The following is a 21672-nucleotide window of genomic DNA, read 5'->3' as shown; positions in this document are numbered from 1 at the left end:
TACGTCTCTGTGGTATGAAGTGTTTGAGCGTGGGCAGAGCGGAAGCCTGGGTACTGAGTAGCCAAAGTACAGAGGAATGAAGATGCTGTTCTTGTTGTTCTGGTGAGTGAAAGCGGAGAGTGGCTGGGGAGAAGACGTGGAGCTGACGCGTTGTTTGTGGAATGCGCCACGCAGCACGCTAAATTTAGCAGGGATGTGGCTGTGTCGGCATTTTGTCATCAGGTACACGGAACAGGAGACAAAGCAGACTTGGACACTGGAAACAGTAGATGATATTGTATTGAATGGGATAGTCTGTGTATTATGTATACCGCTTGGTAGAGTGCGGCGTCATGCTGAAAGGAAGCGGTTCACTGAGCTGTGCGAATGCATCTTCGTCCCAAATACCAGGATATGAACTGAGTATGCATCGAGAGAAACCCTAACCTCGGCGCTCCTCGTCAATGTGTTCCTGATGCACTGACATGCCCCTCTCGGGCGAAGTATCGACATCTTTGTCGCCATACTTCTCAGATCCAACAGCACCAGTAGCGCCGACAGCGCTGTGGCGTCGCTCCCAGTATGAGTCGTCGCGTTCGTTACGGCTGATGTATCCAGCCGGGACCCACTTCTTACTGGTCCTGGCAGATAGGCTCGGGTCCGAGTACATGATATCGACGTTCTCAAGAGACAACGATTTGGTCTCGAAGACGAAGAAGTAAACGACACCGGCGGCGACGAAGTTGCAGGCGAAGAAAACGAAACCGAAGGCGTATCCGATACCGTCGTCAGCGTAAGGTGTGAGGAAACCGATCAGGAAGTTGCCTAAGAATGGTCGTTAGCAAGCGAAGTCGGCATAAGAAAGCATGTTGCTTACCGAGCCAGTTGAACGCTGTAGCCAAAGAGGCTTGCTTCGCGCGAGTCCTGAGCGGGAAAGTTTCGCCAATGATAACCCAAATGAAAGGACCCCAGGTGGCGGCGAAACTTGCGATGAACATGCAAGCAGCAACGATCATAACGATACCGGCAGTGGGGTTGTCTTGCGGTGGGAGCGCAACACCGATGATGGCAAAGATGAGCAGCCAAGTAGCTTGCCAGAGACCGCCAATGACGAGCGGCACACGGCGACCGACTCGCTCAATGAGGTACAACCCGGGGATCGTCATGGCCACGTTGACAGCACCAAGAATAAGTTGAACTTGGAGAGGATCATCAATGCCTGCGGATTGGAAGATAGTCGCGCCATACTGTGACGATTAGCGGCGTGCATGTGAGGTCGTTATTCGAGGGAACTTACGTAGAAGAAGTAGTTGACACCAGTCCACTGCTGGAAGAATTGGATAGCACATCCGACGAGAGTACGGTATGCAAGACGCGGGATACCGGATGGCTGGCCAGTGAAGCATTCTACCCAAGTACCTTGCCCGGCGCTCTTTTGCTCGTTGATGGAATCCTCCATCTCCTTGAAGTCCGAGTTGACCAGCTCGTGGTTGGGGTCGTGTGCCAAGCCTCGGAGACGAGCCATTGACATGCGCGCTTCTTCCCAACGGCCTTTGCCGGCCAACCATCTGGGCGATTCTGGCGTGAAGAGTACACCGAAACCAAGAGGGAGCGAGAAGCCGATTCCGAGGCCAATGACGATTCTCCAGGCGGCATCGCTTTCTTCGCCCGGATTGTCACGGACACCAAAGTTGATAATGTTGGAAACTGCATATAGTAAGTACTTTGTAAGCACACATCTGGGCCAGACCTACTCAGGATGCCAACAGTGATCATAAGCTGGTAAGATGCGACGACGGCACCACGAATCTCTCGTGGGCAGACCTCAGACTGGTACATCGGTACACCAATAGAGAGAATACCGACACCGAGACCAGCAACGATACGACCAATAGTCATGTGGACCCAGGTGTTCATCGCTGTGACCTGGATGATGTTGCCAATGACGAATATGAGCACACCGATGGAGAGATTGCGGCGACGACCAAACCAGTCGGCAGTGTAAGCACCAGCGAGCGCGCCGATGAGAGTACCAATGGACATGAGGGATACAAGCAGGGACGAAATCGTGGGATCGAATGCTTTCTCGCCATTGCCCTGGTCCTGTCCAAAACGCTGGATGAAGTCCTTGAAGATGAGGATTCCACTGATTTGACCCTGCATTACGTGAGCCACACGCATTCACAGGCAGAGATTGGCAGATGCATACCGTGTCGTAACCGAAGAGGAAACCACCTATCGATGTGATGACACCAAGAATGATGGCTTCGATACCGCACTCGGCACCGCGAACGCGGACAGAACTATTCAGAGTCAATATAGCATTCATGCATAGTCGAACGGCGTCAAACGTACACTTTGCCCAGACCCATGGTTGTAGTAACGATTCGATCACGACAAGACCGATGTGCGAGACAAGATGGATTTACTTGTTCGGCACACGACGAATCTTAAGTATCGATGCCAATTCCAGTCCCGTGTCCCGTAATGCGGTAATGCCCAGCATCGCGCCGAGCGTTCGACTCCGGGGCTCCTACGTCATACGCGCCACGCCGTCACGCGAAATTGCGCGCGAGCGGCCTTACCAGCTTGGCTTCACCTCCTCCACAGCCAAACAAAAGTGATCCGGGGGTCTGAAACTGCAGTAGTGGGCTTGTCAATGCGACGCAGCCGCTGGGGGACAAGGGGCGTGTATGTGGGGAAGCAGGTCGCGATTCGATAGCCAAGCCAAATCCGCCCGACGTTCCGGGAAGCCCACCAAGAGATAGACGGCCTCGAGCACACATGGATCGGATCGTGCTCTCACATGCTCATCTGACGGTAGGCGTTGTACAAGGCGTCCTGCTAGATCCCTAACGTGCAAAGTGAACGCCTTTGATGCGCACCCCGCATTCAGGCGCAGAGCACTCAGCGACGCGCTCCAGGGACCGTTGTGCCGCACAGCCGGGCGCCAGAAACTTGGTGACGGTCGCGTGACTTGTGGATATCGACTCGACGACGCGTATTCTTCGGCCGGGGCCATGTCGGTGAAGATACTTCACTTCAAGATGCGACAGACGCTCTCGGCAGTGGGGATGATGGAGATGCGTACGACCCCATCCGGGCCTGTGCAGCCTCAACACCTGTGCTCCGACCATCCCTCCGACTCTTTGAACAATTGCCGCGCGAACCGGCACAAGCTTTGTCGCTGTGCTTGTTTTGGACTGCAATCTCCGATCGCTTGCAGTCTCTCTCCGGTCAAGTAAAGCGAGGGACCCAGTTTGGATGCAACGTAAGCCAGGTTGCGGCGACGGATTGGTGCGAGAGCGGCCCACATGAGGCTCAAGGAAGACACTAAGAACCTTCCATTACCTTGGCATGTCCGACCCGCATCGGACGAGAAAGTGAGGCCGTAATCTCGGCAGTTCCCACGTCGTGGAGTGGGTGTGAAGGCTTTGAGGGGCAGCCTGCGTGTTGGGGAGAAGAAGGGGTGTGGAGGTTGCGGAGACTGGAGAAAACTTCTCCTCAGTAGTACGCACTGGGGACGAAAGCTGGAGAAGGAACAACACAAGCACCAACAACAGCAACCTTCTTGCGCAACTCTCCCTACAACATGACTTGTGTCTAGGTAATTTACACGACAACTGACTCTCACGGCTTCTTGCTCTGTGCGGTTTAGCGCATCCGGTGGGATGTACATAGTAATCCTGTCACCGCAGAAGGGAAGAGACACTGCGCCGGCAACGCGCCGATGCCAGGTACGATGTGAAACGTCGTCATTCCCGCATCTTTCGATGTATCGATGTCTGAGTGAACAAAGACAATGCCCTTCAACGCGGTCTGCCAAGTCACGTGCGGCGTTCCTTGGTCCTTCTAGGCACCGTTGGAACGCGATGGTGATGTCATCATGTCGCGATACTCAGGAGCCAACTGAGAATGCTGCATCAACCCAGAACCCCTAACAAGAACACTCGGGAAGACATTGCGGAGTACACCAAACTCAAATTTCCTATAGACAACCTCCGGTCTCACAAGTAGATCACAAAATGGTCAAAGACAACGAAACCGTGATTGAGTAAGTGGCCCATGAACGTCAACGCAAGCAAAGTGCTTACGGCATCGCAAGGGAGTTCAACGAGCTGGTCAACATGTCGGCAGACGAACTACAAGACTGGCTTGGCAGCGATGAATCCGCTGGAGCCGGCTGGTAAGCCCTGCCTGCAACGAATGCAGTGCTGACGTTGCGAATCTTATGACATGCATGCCCTCTAAGACGCCTACAGGTCCAAAGACAACGGCTCCGGCGAGACAGTCGGCCACGATTCGGGTCGTAAAATCGTTGCTATACTGCAGAATAATCCGCAGAAGGACGCGGATAAGTATGAACAAGAAGACATTGACCACATGCGCAAGGTGGTAGCATACTGCAAGAGGCATCTTGCGCAAGAGGACAAGGCGAAGAAGGACACGGATAGCAAGAGCTACAAGAGCTTGAAAAACTGGGGTCACGACGCCCAGAAGGCTTGAGCATCTGCATGAATGGGAATGATGCTGGAAGAGGTGTGAACTCGACACAGGCTGAACAAGTAGCGATTTGCATATATCGAGGTCAAACCACAGGCTTCCAATATTGTGACAACAATGACACGAACACATGTCACTTCGTCATTTTGTGCAGGAGACATGGATTTCAAGACGGCCGTATCAAAAGTGGAGTAAATTAGAAACAATGCTTGAAAGACATCTAGGTAGAAGCGGCGCACAGGACGAGTGTCTTGGTCTACAGAGCAGTCGACCTCTTGCGGCCAGCGAAGTAGTTTCCCTTTGATTCGTTAGTTCTCAGTTCGAGTAGTCGGATCGGTGATACTTACTTGCATGCCACCCACGCACGCTGGCTGCTCCATTTCCTCCGTCTTTGTTCTCTCAGGTGGGCTTCTGCGCATGAAGCACTCGCCTACATGATGGCCCTCATCGCACGCAACGACCCATTGGCCCATACCCATGTCCTTGGGAGCGTGCCTGACACCTCTTCCACCGCCACCTACAATCAGATTGCCTGGTCGGTAGGTTGGATCCGCGCGCATACGCTTAATCACGCTGCTGTGGATGACGGCATTCGCGGGTATGTCGCGCGTCTCACCCTTGGGCAAAGGCCATCGGATCGCTTTCCATGTCCCATCCTCCTGTAAGTCCATGCGTCGGAAAGGCAGGTACTCCATTATGTTCCACGAAACGACGCCCATGCGATTGGCACCATTGTTGAATTGCAGGACGTCGTGGATGCGGCCTTTGGTCGCAGCGCTGTGGAAGTGTTTGTGGAAATGCGTGTTAGGGTGTTCGCGATGGTGCGAAAGGATGTTGTCGTCGTCAGTGTAGCCAGCTGTGTCGACGGATTGCGCGCCCGAATTGGCGATGACGGGTGAGGGCGACGCAGGATCGATTGCAATCATCGGGATGTTGTTCTGCGCTCGCGACACGTTGGTTGTGGGCTCCTCGTGGCAGCAACTCAGAGCTGCGAGCTTGTCTTCGTCAAAGTCGAGCCCAGCTTTTTGAGCTTCGCGCACCATCCACACCAGGGCTACGTGACTCAGTGCTGCGTCGTCATCACCAAGAGGCCAGCCTCCTCCGATGTCCTACACGACGTTAGTATTGAAATTGAACCTCCGTGACGAGCACACTTACTGCATGGCATCCAGGAAACCAGACTTCTTGAATGTCCTGCTCGCCATCTTCGTCTTGAGAGTTGAAAGTTCCCGCAGCGTCATAGGATCGCATCGAAGGAGTAGCTGAGCCGTGAACGCCATCAAGCTGGGAGCAGTCCGCGCTACGGCTGCGTACGCCTGAAGTCTCATGTGGGTCTCTGTAACGCTCAGGTGGTGGTGCTAATGTATCTCGCCGACCTCTACTCTGCTGTTCGTCGTGGTCTTTCTCGTCTAGGTCATGGTCTTCATGATCACCATGGATCAGATCCTTCATGTGCTGCCGGTGTCTGTGGCGATGCTTGTACAACATTGACCGGTCGGGCTTCTCTTGAGAGATGAGATCTTGTCTGAACTTTGCGCGTCGTTCATCGATGGATACTGCGTGTCGTATTACGTGGGCGCTGCTTCTTGCGGTGTAGGGGAATCTGCTACGTTGCATCCAGGCGTTCTCGAAAGCAGGCACGGAATTGACTGTATCGAAGAGGCCCAGAAACCGAATGGGTTTGACGGGGCGGCTGAACGTCTCGCGAAACGCGCACATGAATTCCAGAAGCTTTAGCTTCTCAGATTTCTCGCCTGGCTTGCGATCTTTGCCGCCTTTTTCGTCCGGTAATCTACATTGCCATTTCTGGAATGTTCTGAGATTGCGTTAGTGTAGAGTTCATGCATGCTACATGCTATACTCACTTCCATGCGAATTGACACATCTCTTCGTTTCCAGCCTGTCGACAATTAGAAATCGCCTGACAAACATTGGGCAGTTGCTTACAGAGAGGAGACCAACGTGATCAAGCATCTCTGCGAGGAAGCGAGCGGTATATGCACCACGCGAGAAGCCGAAGAAGAAGATATCATCGCCAGGTGTATAGTATCGCATTAGGAACTGTCCAGTCCATGTCAGCCGGCTGCGACCGGGTTCCGTCCTCTAACCACTAAGCTGAGGATAGAGCTACCTCCTGGGATGGCTTACCTTGTATCCCGCCATGACATGCTGATCGAACGAAGTTCCTACGCCAGATCAGATCCCATGCATCACAACGAGCCGCGCCGAACGTACCTATTGCGCTATCTTTTGCCTTCGCGTACCATGACTGGAACTTTTCCCATCGACCTGTTCGGGTCATGGATCCATTGGCTTTCGTAACATATGTACCGATTCCGGGCTGGTAGTAATGGAACTGATCATCCCCATTGCGATCGAGCATGCGATAGATCTTGAGGATGTTGCTGTCGGAGTCTGTGCCTGAGAATTTGTTGCCTGTACCATCGAAGCACAGGACAAACTTCTTGGTCACATGGTTCGGACGTCGTGACACGGCTCCGTAATCCATAGGGTTGTTGTTAGGTGGTTGTGCGGATACCTGAGGCGAAACGCTCGGTAGACGTGACTGCTCTGAGTTCTTGCGCGCCATGTTGAGACGTGGGGCTTGACGAGGAAGAGCACCTTGATAGGAAGCCAGCTTGGTCGTCAGAACGAAGCAGTCGCGAAGTGTCAAGTAGCCAAGTAATCTCTATCAACGCGGGGATCGGCTACAAAAGCCTAACACAACTGACGCGTGCTCCCCGTCTGGTCTGTCTCCAAAGCTTCCGAGCGTATCAAGCCACATTAAGATACTGATCGCCATTGCTAATGCGGCTTGTAACAAAGCTCGCCTATCGATGCGTCGATGTCGCAGGTGGTGGGCTGGGAGTAGTCCCGCCGCTAATAGCAGCCGCTGATCGTTCTGAAGTGCCGCTCGCCCTACAGCGACTATTGATCTTTGAAAGCTGAGATAAACTGACTACCGTGCGCTATACGACGCCCCCACCCTGAGTTGCTACATCGATGATGCGGCAGCCACTCAAGCATCTGAGCGTTGCCTGGCAGAAGGCACGACAGATACACCGCATCCTGTCCCGTGTCGTGCTGCAATTGATTGCAGAAAAGAAACGCATGTGGCCCTCGACTGCAAGTAAGCCAATGCCACCGTTTCGCCACTATCCCGGCTGGCAATATGGTGGTAACCGATGGACGCGATGCTACGCAGTCCAGGCAGGCAAGCTCCGAGAGCTAATGCTGAGCGCGTTACTCGTGATCGCAGTGGTGTCTAATCCAATTGGACTCGGAAGCAGTGCATTCAACAAGAACGCGCCGATCAGAGAGGAGAGGTTGGTGTAGGTCTGCTCGCCGACATGTGAGCAGGAAAAGCACGTCGCGTCGATGGTTGACGCTACCCTTCCAGCGATCATTTGTGGGGAGGCGGCCCGTGCACCTGCCGTCTCGATTGCCGTCGTCTCGACTATCGATCGCACCTCCCAGTCACCACAACCACCGCCGGCGTCTTGGACGAACCGGACAGTAAACCTTACGGCTTCGGGACAGGCCGTAGACCACTGACCGCCGTCGCTAGTGCCTGCCTGATACCGCACCCTACTCGGAGATTTGCAAGCTCGCACTCCTGTTGTTGACCGCCACCACATCAGCTGAAACTCACTCTCGTCTGTTTACCTGCTAGCACATGACTGCGCAACCATTCGTCGGGAAGTAAGGTCGGTCAATTCCGGTGCCGCAAGCGCTAGAGTCTCCTTCCACTACTCAGCCGAAAAAAAGCTGAATCGGGATGCCGATCGCTTGATAGTTCGTCTATGGCTTTTGTCCACGTCTCTGTTTGGAATGGTCGCGAGTTCAGGTCGCCGTTCCTGTCTATCATGTTATCGACCGCCAGGGTTGCGACATCTTCGACACGTTCCCATAGGGAGACAGCCGAAGTGAGACCACAACGACTCCCAGGCAACCAAAAGCGCTGAAGCCTGAAACGTGGCAGGCGTACCCACCTCCTGGCTACACGTTGCTTTTGGACTTTTCGCAATGTCGCAAAGGCCATCCATGGATCGTCACAGGTGGGTCTAGTTAGTCGTTTCCTCATGGAGCCAATGGTGCTACTACGCTGTGGGTCTTGAGGACCGCTCACAGATCATTCCTTGGACTTGTCATGCAGTGCTCGATACCCCTCTGTCAGTTCTTAGCGAAGGTAGCGCAGAATCCGTCTGGCACTACCCTCCACAAAGGAAGTCACGACCAATGAGCAGTCGGACATTTGTAGCCATCAGAGGTCTGACGATATCAAGATCCGGACGCTACTCACATCATCCCGATGCAGGCATGGGTTCGTCCGCCCTTGAGGAAGCCGCAGGACACTGTTCGCCGAGTGCATATGCTGATCAACACACCGTAGCTGCTAGCGATCGTCGCCACGCAACTGGCTCGCTGCTGCTTGCCATGGCCAAGCTCCTGCGTGGGGAGCATTGCGCCTCCCAGATCAACAGCAAGCTACGTTGAACTTACTTTGTGAACTCCGTCCGGCCCTGGGATTCATATTCTCCCCGTTCCCATCTTTTCCACATGGTCATACACACACTTATTCATCATGCCTAGCCAGATACAAACATTGATCGGAAAGATCAGGAGGAAGCCGACGCAAGCCAGCGATGGCCGAACAGCGGAAGCGTCGAGTGGCATGAAGAACCACCAGAAGACTGGCATCGTCAGCGACATTAGAGGTCTCGGTGTTAAGGATGCCAAGTTTGCCCTCGATGCCATTACGACACTCGCATCCGGTGAGCCTCTGGACGACAAAGAACTTCTCCTCGAGAAGGGAGTTCAGATGCTACAGGGTCTTCCTCTGAACAGCGGTCTCAGTGCAAAGGTGTCGGATGGTTTCATCAGCATGCTCTGGAATGATTTACCACACCCAACACCCACGCATGCCGGCCCATCGGCACGATACCGGAAGCACGACGGCGCAGGAAACAATCCCCACAACCCTGAAATGGGCAAGGCAGGTTCGCCATATGCGCGAAATGTACCTCCCACCAAACCGAAAGGTAAGTACCCTGTTGCTATCATCCCATGCGAATCAGGACTGACAACTTCTCAAGGGCCAAATTTACCTGACGTTGAAGACGTATACGAGGCGCTTCTCAAGCGCAGTGGTCCTTTCCGCGAGCACCCGTCTGGTCTGAATCGCCTCTTCTTCTCCTTCGCAACCATAGTCATACACGAATGTTTCCAAACCTCTAGGACAGATCCTTGGATCAATGAGACTTCGAGCTATGTTGACCTCAGCACCCTGTACGGCAATACAGAGAAGGAGCAACATCGCGTGCGAACTTACAAAGATGGCCTGATCTACCCAGACTCAATCGCCTCGGAGCGCATCATGATGATGCCCCCTGGTGTAGTCGCAGTACTGTTGATGTTCTCGAGAAACCACAACCACGTCGCGGAGTCGCTGCTGTCAGTGAACGAGGACGGCAAATACAAGCCCTGGGATACTCTGGACGAGGCAGGCAGGAAATGGTAAGTTTGCTGTAGTCCCTGTACGCGATATGAGCCTAACTCGATTTCAGGCAAGACGAAGACATTTTCCAGATCACGCGCAACATTAACGTCGGTTTCTTTGCTTCAGTCGTACTGAAAGACTATGTCGCTGCCATCTTGAACACACCACGAGCCAACTCGGAATGGTCTCTTGATCTTGGTAAAGAGATCAAGCAAGGCGGCACACGTGTCGAGCGCGGAACCGGCAGCCATGTATCCGTGGAGTTTGCTGTCCTTTACCACTGGCACGCTGCTCTCAGTGCCGCGGATGAGACATGGATGGAAGATATCATCCGTTCCGTCTTCCCTGACATCCGCCACATCGACGATGTGACAATCGAGATGTTCCACCAAGTCATGAAGGTATATGGTCATGACTTGATGAGCAAGAAGCCCTGGGAGTGGACTTTTGGAGGCCTTGAGCGAGGCGCTGACGGCAGGTTCAACGATGCCCAACTTTCCGAGCTTATCAAAGACTGCATCGAGGAGCCTGCCCATGCTTTTGGTGCCCACGGTACCCCCGCCAGTCTAAAGGTCGTTGACCTCATGGGCCAATTGCAGGCCCGTGAGATGTTCAATGTCTGCACGCTCAACGAGTTCCGCCGGTATCTTAATCTGAAGCCGTACGATACGTTTGAAGATTGGTGTTCCGATAAAGAGACAGCACGAGCAGCCGAGCTGTTGTACGGCCACATGGAGAACATGGAACTCTACCCTGGATTGATGGCCGAGTGCACCAAACCTGCCATGCCGGGAAGTGGTGTCTGCCCTGGTCAAACGACTGGTCGAGGTATCCTGGACGACGCCGTCGCATTGGTTCGCGGTGATCGTTTCCTGAGCTACGACTTCAACAGTAACACCCTTACGCAGTGGGGAGCGGCTTTGCTGGCGGAGACAACACCCGGTGCATACGGTGGTGTGTTTCCTAAGCTGCTCTTCCAGGGTCTTCCGGGTGGATTCAAGGGAACTTCCAGCTACGCGCTGCTGCCCTTCTACACTCCCAAAGCAGCGAAGGAGATTCTTCAAGGAAATGGTGTGCTTGAAAAGTACGACCTCAGACGCCCTCCCAGCGATTACGACATCGTCAGCGTCCAAACTCAGGAGGGTTGCAAGAAAATCTTCGAGGATCGTGAGAGTTTCGTTGTCATGTACCAGGCAGCTATTCGCAACTGTACTGCTGGACATGACTTCATGATCGGCTGGGACGAGCAGAAGAAGCATGATGAACGCTCCAACATTCTGCACAAGGTCTTCTTTGAGGAGGGCTTCGAGAAGAACATCAACGAGTTCTTCACGACCAACGTACGCAATCTCATCAAGAAGAACTCCCTCAAAGGCGCCAAGGGCAGGATGAGCATCGACATTGTCCGTGATGTTACCAACATTACGCCAATCCTTTGGCTCGCTGAGCGTTTTGCACTCCCGCTGAAGACACAAGAGCAACCTAGAGGCTTGCTCTCCGTCCACGAAGCTTTCCTAGCCTATCTCGTACTGTGTAAGTAACCAGTCCAGCGCTCTTGAACCTGCAACAGGTGCTAACCTCCGCCCAGTCATGTACCAGTCCTTCAACATAATGCCGCATAACGAATGGAAGCTGCGTGCAGGCGCTATGCAAGCCGCAGCCCCTCTCCGATCCATCTTCGAAACCCATCTTAAGACGCAAACTGGACGTCTAGAAGGTTTCGTCGACTGGATGGCCAAGGGCTCCGCTTTCGAGGTAGGCCCACACGCCGACCGCATCTACCATGCATTAGCGGACACCAAGCTGCCCATCGGAGACATGGTCGGTGACTGCATCGGTATGGGAGCGCCCGTCGCCGGAAATCTGACACAGCAAGCCAGTCTGCTGATCGACTTGTTCCTATCTCCTGGGTACGAAAAGTACAAGGCAAGGATCGTCGAGCTATCGCACATGGACCCTACGACCTCGGACCGCGAACTCCAAGGCTTCGTTTACGAAGGCATGCGCCACGTTGGTGTTGTTCCCGGTCTACCTCGCGTTGCGACGCGCGACATTACCGTCAACGACGGCGTCCGCGGCCCTGTTTCCGTCAAAAAGGGCCACACGATCCTCATTGCAACTTCCAAAGCCGCCATGGACCCCGTTGCGTTTCCCAACCCTGAGATCCTAGACCCGCATCGCCCATTCAAGGAGTACACACTGCTCGGCCATGGCCTGCACTTCTGCTTCGGCGCCCGCCTCGTAGGCCCGTCTCTCGCCGCGACGCTGCGCGAAGTTTTCAAACTACCAAACGTGCGGCGCGCACCGGGCAAACAGGGTCGTTTTACCGTCACGGAGCACAAACTCGCCGGCATAACGATGCGACATTATCTTGATTCGAGCTCGAAGGAGAGTCCCATCCCCACGAGTCTACGGCTGCACTACGATAGCGAGGATGTTGTTGTTGCGACGGGTCTCAATGGCCATCTTACCAATGGCCATGCGAACGGGGGGCTGACGAACGGACACACGAATGGACTTTCCAACGGGCATACAAACTTCGCTTCTAATGGCCATGCCAATGCAGGTGGGGATAATGAACATGGCAATGCGTATACAATTGCGCCTTAGGGAGGTGTGGGACCTGAACCCAATTCGGCACCAGGACGCCTGTCGGTGTCTTCCTGGCCAGTGTCTTCGTCGTCGTTGTCGAGCGAAAGCTCTGATCTGAAGCGGCAGCCAGGGATTTTCTGTTGCCGGAGTGCGCGGGAATAATTTGCTAGGAGATGTCCGCGTTAGGGTGTTATTGTTTGTGACGATACCATTGAACTTTCTGTTGGCTTAGTTGTAGTGTTGTAAAATCAGCTTGCTGCAAGTTGTTGTCGAATTGAAGCTTCAAGTTGATGTCAGTCGTGTTGTTATGTTGGGAATGTGGCTTAAAAGGTTCACATATCTGGTGTCGATAACTAGCCAACCTTAGCCCAGCCTTGCACTGTAATATACGGTTGCAAAAGTCCAATGTCTCTATTAGGTTACGTGTCTTTAACAGTCATCAGTATCAATCGTACCAACACGGTGGTCTTGTCATCAGCGTACACCGACAAACACAAAGCCACCCCCATATTACAAGGTATTACTATGCACCCAGTCTTTTATGAGAACGATATTATCAGATAATCTGGCAAATCAATCTTTCCGATCTCCATATAAAGACGACTACACGTCTCACGCAATGAACGCCATGCTACCCAGCCTATCGAAACACAAGAAACCCGACCCTTACAAAAGACAAGACAGAATGCCAAAGTTACAACTTCACAGCTACTCAACTGAGCCCAACGCCGCGTCAAGCCATCCTGGGCAATGGCGGAAGTGAAGTAGGATCCCATCTTCTCTCGCCCTCCATGTCAACATCATCATCGCTGTCTTCCTCACTAGCATCCTCCAACGCCTCCCTCCTCTCCATCTCATCCACATCCATCATGTCATCGCCATCATCCTCGTCATCTTCATCTTCACTACCCAAAACAGGTCTGTCATGGACGTCTGGCAATCCGCTACCCCTCTCGCCCTTGGGTCGGGCTCTGAGCGCACTTCTGCCGCCCTCCCAGCGATCCAAGCGACGCAGGGCTCTGCTGAGCATCTTAGCGCGGTAGTACGACTCCTCGCCATGGTCGTTGACTTCGCCGCCGAAGTCGAGAGGTACGAGGCCGGAGGGCATGGGCGGGGGTGTTTTGGTGCCGAGTTCGTATTCGGGAAGTTGGGCAAATTGCGCGTGCGATTCTTCGTCTGTGTCGTAGCCGTCGGCCATGCCTTTGCAGCGGATCCAGCTGCGCATAAAGGGGTTGGCTTTGCGGCGGCGCTTGGCTGCGGCGGCGTACTCGATGCGAATACCTCTGTCAAGAATGACGTCGACGCGTCGCCTCCTGTATTGCTCGACAGCTAGTTGGTGTTGTGTAAGGGGACGTGTTCGTTTGTGCGAGGGGTCGGAACCGTTGAGCGGGAGGTAGAAGCCGTGTGGTCCGTTGAAGGTGGGTGCGGATGTAGAGGGGGACTGGCCATCTTGCGAGTGTGGAGCGTCGAGTTTGGTCTTGAAAGAACGTGCGGCTGGTGTTCCTCCGGCGCCTATGCCTGATGTGCGATTGCGCGACCAGTTCCCGCGGCCGGGGCCCTTGGGCGCAGGAGACGAAGCCGGTCCGTCTTCGTTGAGGAGGGTATTGATGCGCATGTTGGGCGTAGCCACCTTCTTGGCTGTGTTATAGACGCTGTTCGGTGGAGACGCAGACCGAGTACGGTCAGTGTCTGAGGGGTAGTCTCGTTCGATGATGGATTTTGCAAGCTTGCCTCGTCCTCGTGCGGAGCCTGGTGTTGTTAGATCGGTGTCGCCGCAACGGCTAGAGAGCAGCATACCATGGGAAGGCGATTGCCTGTCGCGTCCAGGTGTCCAAGCACCATCATCGGCGGCGATGGAGAAGACTGGGTTCTGGTTGAAGCCTAGAGGTGGGTCAGCTACAGCCGGACGTGAGCGGAGTCACAGGTGGATAGCAGCACTCACCCTTCTTGTTGGTACGCTTGGGGCCTGTCACGACGGGCGCCATGTCGCTTGCCAATATAGCTGTCCTCTCCTTGCGCTTAATCTCACCGAAAGTCTTCTCTTCGATGGAGTCGACGTTCTCCAGCGCCTCCTGCTCTGGCGAGAGTATGTCAAAAGGCGGGCACTTGATAGGGAACTCAGCCGTAGTCGGATCGTCGGCCGGACCCATCTGGCCGGGACCAAAAGGGTTGCTCTCGGCAGCCTCCTTGGTGAAGTCGCTCTCGAGATACCACCACATGAGCCAGAGGAAGGCCGTGGCTCTGCTCTTGCTGCTCAGGTTGGAGCGCATGACGAGGTCGAAGAAGTCGCGCGGCGGGAAGAAGTGCAGCTCTGAGATCTTGGGGGCGTATTGCGACAGGACGAAGATGAGGTTGACGGGGTTGGTACGCGGGACGGAGGCTGCCATGATCTCCTCGATGGTGCTGGGCTGCTCCTGGTCCTCGGTGGCACCCTTGAGGATGGACTTCAAGCGGGGCGCGTCCTGCAGCTGCTTGTAGGCATTCGGGTCTTGGTGGGCCTGGAGGGAGGGGATGGAGTGGTAGGTGCGCAGCTGGGCGCGCATCTCGGGGAAGACTGTGGCAGGTTAGGGGGGCTCGAGGAGGGACAGCAGGTGGCCTACAGTTGAGCGTCGTGTTCATGCGGCCGACGTTGACGAGCAGACACACCATGGCCATGTTGATGGCAGCCGGGCGCTCCGTCAGCAGCTTGTCCTTGAGGATCTTGCTGCACTTGCTGCTCTTGGCCATGGCGTCGAGGTAGATGTCGGCAAAGGTGTGGCCGCTGGTGCTGTCCGACTGCTTGGTGAAGACGGGCCGGTCGTCCTCGAAGACGAGCTTGAGGAAGTCGAACTGGATGTCCTTGCGCCACAGCGGGATGCCGTCGTCCTTCTTCAGGTGCTTGATCTTGTTGCCGCTGTAGACGGACGACACGCTGCCGTTGGCATTGCGGCGCGTCGTCGTCGTCGTCGCCGTGTAGTACGGCCTCGCCGGGTCCGTGTCGTTGACGGGGCGGGCGGCGTCGGGCGCATCGCCGCCAGCGTCGCTCCCATCGGGGACAGGCGTGTTGGCCTGCGAGGGCGAGGGCTTGGAGTCGTCCATCGGGGGGTCGGCGGCCAGAATGTGTCGCAGGCTGTTTCTCGTGTCGGGCTCGTCGGGGCGCGCAGGCAGAGGCGCCGTGGCAGCCGCTCCGTCGTCCATGGCCAAGTGCTCTGTGTCTGGTTCCACTAGTCCTGTGCTGGCCCGCTGTCGCCTGAGCGCGCGTCTCGAACAAGCAGGCAGGCGCGTCGCAGTCGTCAATCGCCGAGAGGGAAGCTGCGTCTCAGCGCGGAAAGCGCATCCACGCCCAAGCTCAGACCTCGGGACGCTAGGCCAACGCGATCCCATCACGAACATGGTCAACCATCACAGTAGGTGCTAGCAGAGTTCAATTCATTTCCTAACCAATTGCGCAAATGCAGTGCACCACGCATACATCAAAGTAACCAGGATATCTCAGCAAAAGTTGCACAAAAAGAAAGCTCCAACACGCGCCGCGCGACTGCCGAAACCAACCTGTCGCCGAAACAAAGAAAGTGGCCTGCTGCAAGCAAGGGGCGGGGGTATGCAACGCGAAAAGCATACACAACTCCGAGCGAGTCGCCTGCTCCATCTCGCCAAACGCCTGGTATCGCTGAATATCCGTACAACACGCAAAAGGAACCCCAAATCCCGCCTCTCCGGCGCTTCCAAGTAACCAAAGATCCGGCCCGTGGTCCTGAATTAAGAATCAAAAATTAGACTGAATTCTTGGTGCATCGTCATGTGTCGTCTCTGTCGCGAATCGAGCCCAGGCTTGCTCACTCGAACGCCGTCTCTTCTCGTACCATTAGAGGGTTGTTGGTGTTTTGTGAATACATTCGTGCATCCATCCGTCCATCTCCGCGTGGAGGGTTGGATCCACCCGAGCCCTTGCGTTGGCCGCCCATGCCCATGTTCATTAAAAGCATGCCGCTCTCTCGTTTTCGTTGCCGCTGTTCGCGAGCTCCGCTAGACTGAACAGCACCGTTCAAGCTGCCGTATCCCTCTCCAGAGTGATATGGCTGGTCGTAGGCTGGCGCATCGTAGCTGGGTCGCATGGGAATGAATCCCGAATCATAGCCGTTGTATTGGCCTTGCTGCTGTTGGCCGTACTGCTGCTGCTGCTGCTGCTGTTGATACTGCTGCGGGGGCTGTGGGGGCGGATAGTTGGGAGCGCTATTCCCTTGATAGCCTTGAGGCGGTCGGTCCATACGCTGCTGGAATGTCGTCTCGTTATATGCAGGCGTTGGGAGGTCTGAGAACATCTGCCTCCGAGGAGACCGAATCGCGTCGTCCCCCAAGTGAGAAGTGTTGTTGCGGATCTCGTGGATCGGGGAGCTTGCTTCATCGAGAGCAGTACCGAAGATATCCGTGTAGTCAGTCAGGAAGAAGGATATCAACGGGGCCGGAATGTTCAGAGTCGGAGCAAATACGATGCCAACATTCCTCACGGTCATCTTGTTCACCCCGGAATTGTCGACAATCTCAATCAGGAAAGACGCCATGTGTCGCAAGAGCTCAAGGTTAGGCCTAGGTAGCTTGTGTACCAGAACGTTAAAGCTCTGGATCTTCTTGCTACGCTCGTCCATATCTAGAATGTGTCAGCCCATGGTCTACTAATCAACGTCATCCGGATAGACCACTTACCGAGAACCTTGAGGAAGTCAAGATGCAGTTCCCGAGTTAGGACAGAGGCCGGCAGTTCTCGCAGGTACAGCTTGAGAAGCGATGCGACGGCGTGAACGTCATAGTACTGCCCGTCTAGCAACCTGATGTCACCTTCGTTGTTGAACCGATCGCGCAGGCCCTTGATAACAATATTTGATCCACTGAGCCGGAAGATGCCCTCTTCGCTGATTGCCTTCTTTGCTCGCAGATACTCCAAGCACCTGTAGACGACAGCTGGCAGCGCCACGTTGACACCGTCAGGCTGCGTAAACTCCACAGCTTCCATAAGTGGAATACCAAACACACTGCGGCCCGGAGGCAGGCGATGTTCTACAGCTGGCTGCAGCGGAGTGCTGACCTGGACTGGTGCGAGGTCAGAAGAGCCGCCACGACCTCTAAAGCCGAATATGCTACGTTTCTTGTCTTTGACGGTCGTGGGTCCTGCCGCTGGTTTGCTGCCCCAGCTCTCAGAGTCCTTGATGGGGGTTCCGTTGCTTGGTCCTGAGATGGCAGGATAGTGACCTGAATTGTCTTGAAGGAAGGACGAATCCTTAGGCGACCCCCGTGACGGCTTTTCTGCCATCATGTCACGGTGATTGGGTCCGCGGACGGGAGCTTGCGCTTGCACCGTGTCGTCATAGCTGAGGCCTTGCAAGCGATCCTGCTCTCCCATATCAGGGCTTTCTCTCCGCTGAGAGCGTGCCGAATCTTGGCTGGCCTGCTGCTTTTGAAGACGCGTAGCAGAGGGGACGCGAATCTCGACTGGCGAAGTTTCGTCTGGTATGTCGACATGTTGCAGAAGAGCCTCGACCCAAGCATCTCGCTCTTCGTCGTTCTCTGCACACAGCACATGGCGCACCAAGCTCGTCGAATCTTTTCGCTTTGGCTCCAAGATGAGGAAGGCGTGTCGATATTGGTTATCTTCAGAATCGTCCCGTCGTTGTGGCGATTGGTTTGACTGCTGTTGTGACTGCTTCCCAATCTGTGCATTTTGCAGCTTGATCGTTCCCAAGTGCGCACCACCCTCGCCCTCAAAGTACCTGAACTCTGAGCCATCCAGAACAAAGAAACGCGCTTTCCAGCCTCCGAAATTCTTGCCACGCTTGGTGAGGTAACCTTCCTTGCGCTGCGTTTTCTGAACAGACACTATCGGACCTGGTGTGGGCTCGGGGGCCAGTCTATCGCCAGCCTGGGCGCCTATTACATCAGTAGACAGGTATTCACAGACAATCAATGCCGTCTTCTCGTTCATGGGAGTTTCCAGGACAGTATCAAAGTATTGGTTGAGGGCGACCCGGCGAGCGTCAATCTTGGCAGGCGCATGTCCTCCGAAGAGAGCACGGTCTGGAAGTCGTCCCTGAAAGTCGCACAAAGACCTCAGCTGAGAGTCTAGAGAAGGCAGCGTAGCAATGGTCTTTTCCACACGCCACAGCTGTTTGTTATCAGAGCGGGCGTAGACGGCAAGAATAAAGACAGGGTCCTCCTCCTGCGGCTTGGGGGCGAGCATGCTCATACGTGATGGCCGAAGGCGAGACGAGAAGACCTTTACTTGAATGGAGGGCAGTGCATTCGGGGGCAGCAAGAGTCCAGGGTACTGGTCTGACACGAGTCCGCGGTAGACGTGTTCTGCATCCGGAACATCGTTTAGAGTAGGGCTGCTCGATGGTGATTCTGGACTGGGCTGTGCACCTGGTACAGTCAAAAGGCCCGTCGACGCCTCTTTGCGTAGCTGGTTAGGCTGCTGATTTTGGTTGGCTGGGGGTGACTGATACGACTGAGGTGTGTTTGGTGGGAATGGAACTTGTTGCTGCATTGCCCGAGCAGCCGACTGGTGCGTGGTAGTCGGCGACATGGGTGGTGATGCGATGGACTGCTTAGGATTTCTGGGTAACGGCGATCCGAGTGGCCTGTCCGTGGGTCGGGGGCTGGAAGGTAGACCTGGACTCATGAGTGGGGACGCGACGCTCCGGTTAGCCATCATAGAACTATCGGAGTTTGCAGGACTAAGAAGAGCATTCAGAGAGTTGGCTGGCGGGTGACGGGGAGAGAGTGGAAGGCCCGATTGCAGTGCATTGAACTGACGCGGCGAAAGGGGAACCGGGACCGCCTGAGGCTGATCGCCTGCTGGTGTTTCAGAAGGCGTCGCTTGTTTGCTCTTGCTTTCGCTTTTCTTCTTCTTCGACTTGCTTCGAGCTTCCTCATCTTTCGAATACATGGCCTCACGGACCCTGTCATCTTCCTCTCGAGTCTTTCTCCTTCCTCGCAGCTCCACGACAGGTATCTCATCCACCTCCAGTATATCGTCGTAATCAGAGTCGACATCGTCGCCATGCACGGCCCGGTGGAGATGTGCGCTGGTCGTTGTGGGTTTCGACAGGTTGAGTGGAGCTGGCGGTGCCTTTCGCAGAGGCTGCGGAGTCTTTCTTGGGGGTGATTCAAAGCCATCGCCGCCGACGACAGGCGTAGCTTGGATCAGCGATATCTGCGGAGGCTGGAGCTGTGAGCTGCCCGGGACGAGCGTCACGTCTGAGGTGTTCTGGGGAGGAGTGGCTGGCTTCGGAGCTTGCGCTGGGGGCTGAGCAGCATCGCCGGGCTGCAGCAATGTAGAGTCGAGGCCGAGGCCCCTGCTACCAAGGCTAAGGGGTTGCACGGAGTAGTCTGTAGGTGAGTTTACGGCTGACGAGATGTTGGATGCCGTGGAATGAGACGGCGACGTCGCTAGCTGTGAGTCTGGGATGAGATGCGGTGCGGGGTGCTCTTGCGTCAGGGGCGATGTCTTGTGCTCGGTGGCCTTGGTGTCGCTGGGCCGAGCGGCGTCACCAGGTTGCTCACCGAGGGCTGGCGACTGGCTGGTCTCGCGTTCCACGACCGAGTCGAACGTGTCGGACTTTTGCAGCGAGCCGGGGCCGGGTGGCAGCTGCTCAGCGTACTCCTTGAACTTTCTGCGGTAGCGGTCCTTGTCCTTCAGTGCGCGCTCGAGGTCTTTCTGGAGCCCGATGATCATGGACCGTTGCTTCTCCACCAGCCGCCAGAGCTGCGCGTTGTGGCTGGACGTGTTCTGCTTGTCCTTCCACAGGGCCAGCATGGCGGCCTCGGGCGAGCCTGCAGCGGCCATCAGACTGGCCATGTCTGGGGGGTTGGCGGTGCTCGTGTCCTGCGACGGCCGGGGCGCATGGCTGGCGGGCGGGCGGTTCTGCGAGGCCGTCGACGACAGCGAGGATGCGGCCGAGTCTATCGAGGGGTTGCGGACTGGCACCGTCGGCCTCGTGTCTGGCCGGTTCGGGCGTGATGGTGGAGGCATGGTGACGGGCGAGGCTGGCGGGGAAATGCCAGCCGAAGACAGCGTGGGAGACGACAGCTGGCGGAGTCTGGCATACGCAGACGGCCGCGACGGCTGCGCGAAGCTCGGGGTGGGGACGGTGGGTGGTGTAGGCGGGTGCGCTGGCTGGGTTGGGCGAATGGGCGAGGTATGCTGTTGCTCCTCCGCCAGCAATGCGTCGAGCTTCTCGCGCGGACTGCGCGGTTCGTCGAGGCGTGGTGAGTCGCGGTAGCCCGGCTGCTGGCACGGGGGGCCGCTCTTACCAGTCGAATACAGCGGGCTTGGGACGGGTTTGCGACGTGCTCGGGGCGGGTGTTGCTCGTCCGCCGTGGCCGGCACGTTGTGCGAGCGCGTCGAGTCGTCGCGAAGGCTGCGAATACTGTCCGCGAGCGACGGCGCGGAGAGAGAGTGCAAGGGCGACGGCGGCTGGTGCTGAGCGATGTGATGTGCCGCCGTCCTTTCCTGGAGCATGTGCATGTCTGTATTCGTCGCCGCCATGTCCAAGGCTCAAACGGGCTAGCGGACGACCGGGATATCTGGTCGACGGTATAGCAGACGGCCAGTGGGGATTAGTGTTTCGGCGACGCTCTGAGTGTCTGGTGAATCCAAAGCTGCCACGCTCAGCAGTCTCGTCAGCATCTGGCGTCCCGCGCAGCTTGAGACAAGTCTCCGTCAGAAGGAGCAGCCGGAACAGAAGAGATTTGGGCTTGTCGCCTGCCGGCTTCTCATTCGGCGCCATAACCGCCCTTGTAGGAGCCGGGCCAAAGTCAAGCCTGGTTCCTGCAGCAGAAGCGAGCCCTGTAGGCCGTCGTCTCCATCATCGCCTCCGCACGCCTTGATGGCTGCGTCCCCTCACGTTTTAGATGTGCCCAAACCCGTCTGCATCCCCGTCGACCACCTGCCCGCGTAGGCGCCAGAAAGCTACTTTGGCTTTTCCATTGGCGCACACCTGTGGCTTGCTAGCCGTAATCAACTACGAGCCACCATCCACCGCCCCTCTTGTGCAGAACGAGATGTGCGCGTGGTCTGCTGTCGCTGGTGCCCGCAGGCAAGCTGACAACAGCCTGACAAGCCA

The 21672-nt window shown here is 55.7% G+C and overlaps 5 protein-coding genes across 5 annotated transcripts; 1 reads left to right on the top strand and 4 right to left on the bottom strand.

Moving 5' to 3' along the window:
- Positions 1-421: 421 nt before the first annotated feature.
- J4E84_003813 (uncharacterized protein) lies at positions 422-2351 on the bottom strand (the record flags this gene model as incomplete). Its single annotated transcript, XM_049386422.1, has 6 exons — positions 422-804; positions 857-1226; positions 1277-1686; positions 1734-2136; positions 2189-2282; positions 2335-2351. The coding sequence occupies 6 exons, from the start codon at positions 2349-2351 to the stop codon at positions 422-424; spliced, it is 1677 nt and encodes a 558-aa protein (XP_049246271.1).
- Positions 2352-4004: 1653 nt separating this feature from the next.
- On the top strand, positions 4005-4485 carry J4E84_003812 (uncharacterized protein; the record flags this gene model as incomplete). Its single annotated transcript, XM_049386421.1, has 3 exons — positions 4005-4033; positions 4085-4165; positions 4242-4485. The coding sequence occupies 3 exons, from the start codon at positions 4005-4007 to the stop codon at positions 4483-4485; spliced, it is 354 nt and encodes a 117-aa protein (XP_049246270.1).
- Positions 4486-4738: 253 nt separating this feature from the next.
- J4E84_003811 (uncharacterized protein) lies at positions 4739-7072 on the bottom strand (the record flags this gene model as incomplete). The annotated part of the gene is made up of 7 exons (XM_049386420.1): positions 4739-4780; positions 4830-5591; positions 5641-6298; positions 6348-6382; positions 6430-6543; positions 6631-6668; positions 6718-7072. The coding sequence occupies 7 exons, from the start codon at positions 7070-7072 to the stop codon at positions 4739-4741; spliced, it is 2004 nt and encodes a 667-aa protein (XP_049246269.1).
- A 6235-nt stretch (positions 7073-13307) lies between these two features.
- J4E84_003810 (uncharacterized protein) lies at positions 13308-15751 on the bottom strand (the record flags this gene model as incomplete). The annotated part of the gene is made up of 4 exons (XM_049386419.1): positions 13308-14323; positions 14372-14455; positions 14517-15128; positions 15175-15751. 4 exons carry the CDS (start codon positions 15749-15751, stop codon positions 13308-13310), a joined length of 2289 nt encoding a protein of 762 aa, XP_049246268.1.
- Positions 15752-16389: 638 nt separating this feature from the next.
- Positions 16390-20579, bottom strand: J4E84_003809 (uncharacterized protein; the record flags this gene model as incomplete). The annotated part of the gene is made up of 2 exons (XM_049386418.1): positions 16390-17201; positions 17258-20579. 2 exons carry the CDS (start codon positions 20577-20579, stop codon positions 16390-16392), a joined length of 4134 nt encoding a protein of 1377 aa, XP_049246267.1.
- Between the last annotated feature and the right edge of the window lie 1093 nt (positions 20580-21672).

This window comes from Alternaria hordeiaustralica (genome assembly GCF_023758085.1).
Source record: "Alternaria hordeiaustralica strain BMP 2776 chromosome Unknown scaffold_5, whole genome shotgun sequence".
NCBI lineage: Eukaryota > Fungi > Ascomycota > Dothideomycetes > Pleosporales > Pleosporaceae > Alternaria > Alternaria hordeiaustralica.
The sequence above is the reverse complement of the archived record's forward strand: the minus strand, read 5'-3'. Positions and strand labels throughout refer to the sequence as shown.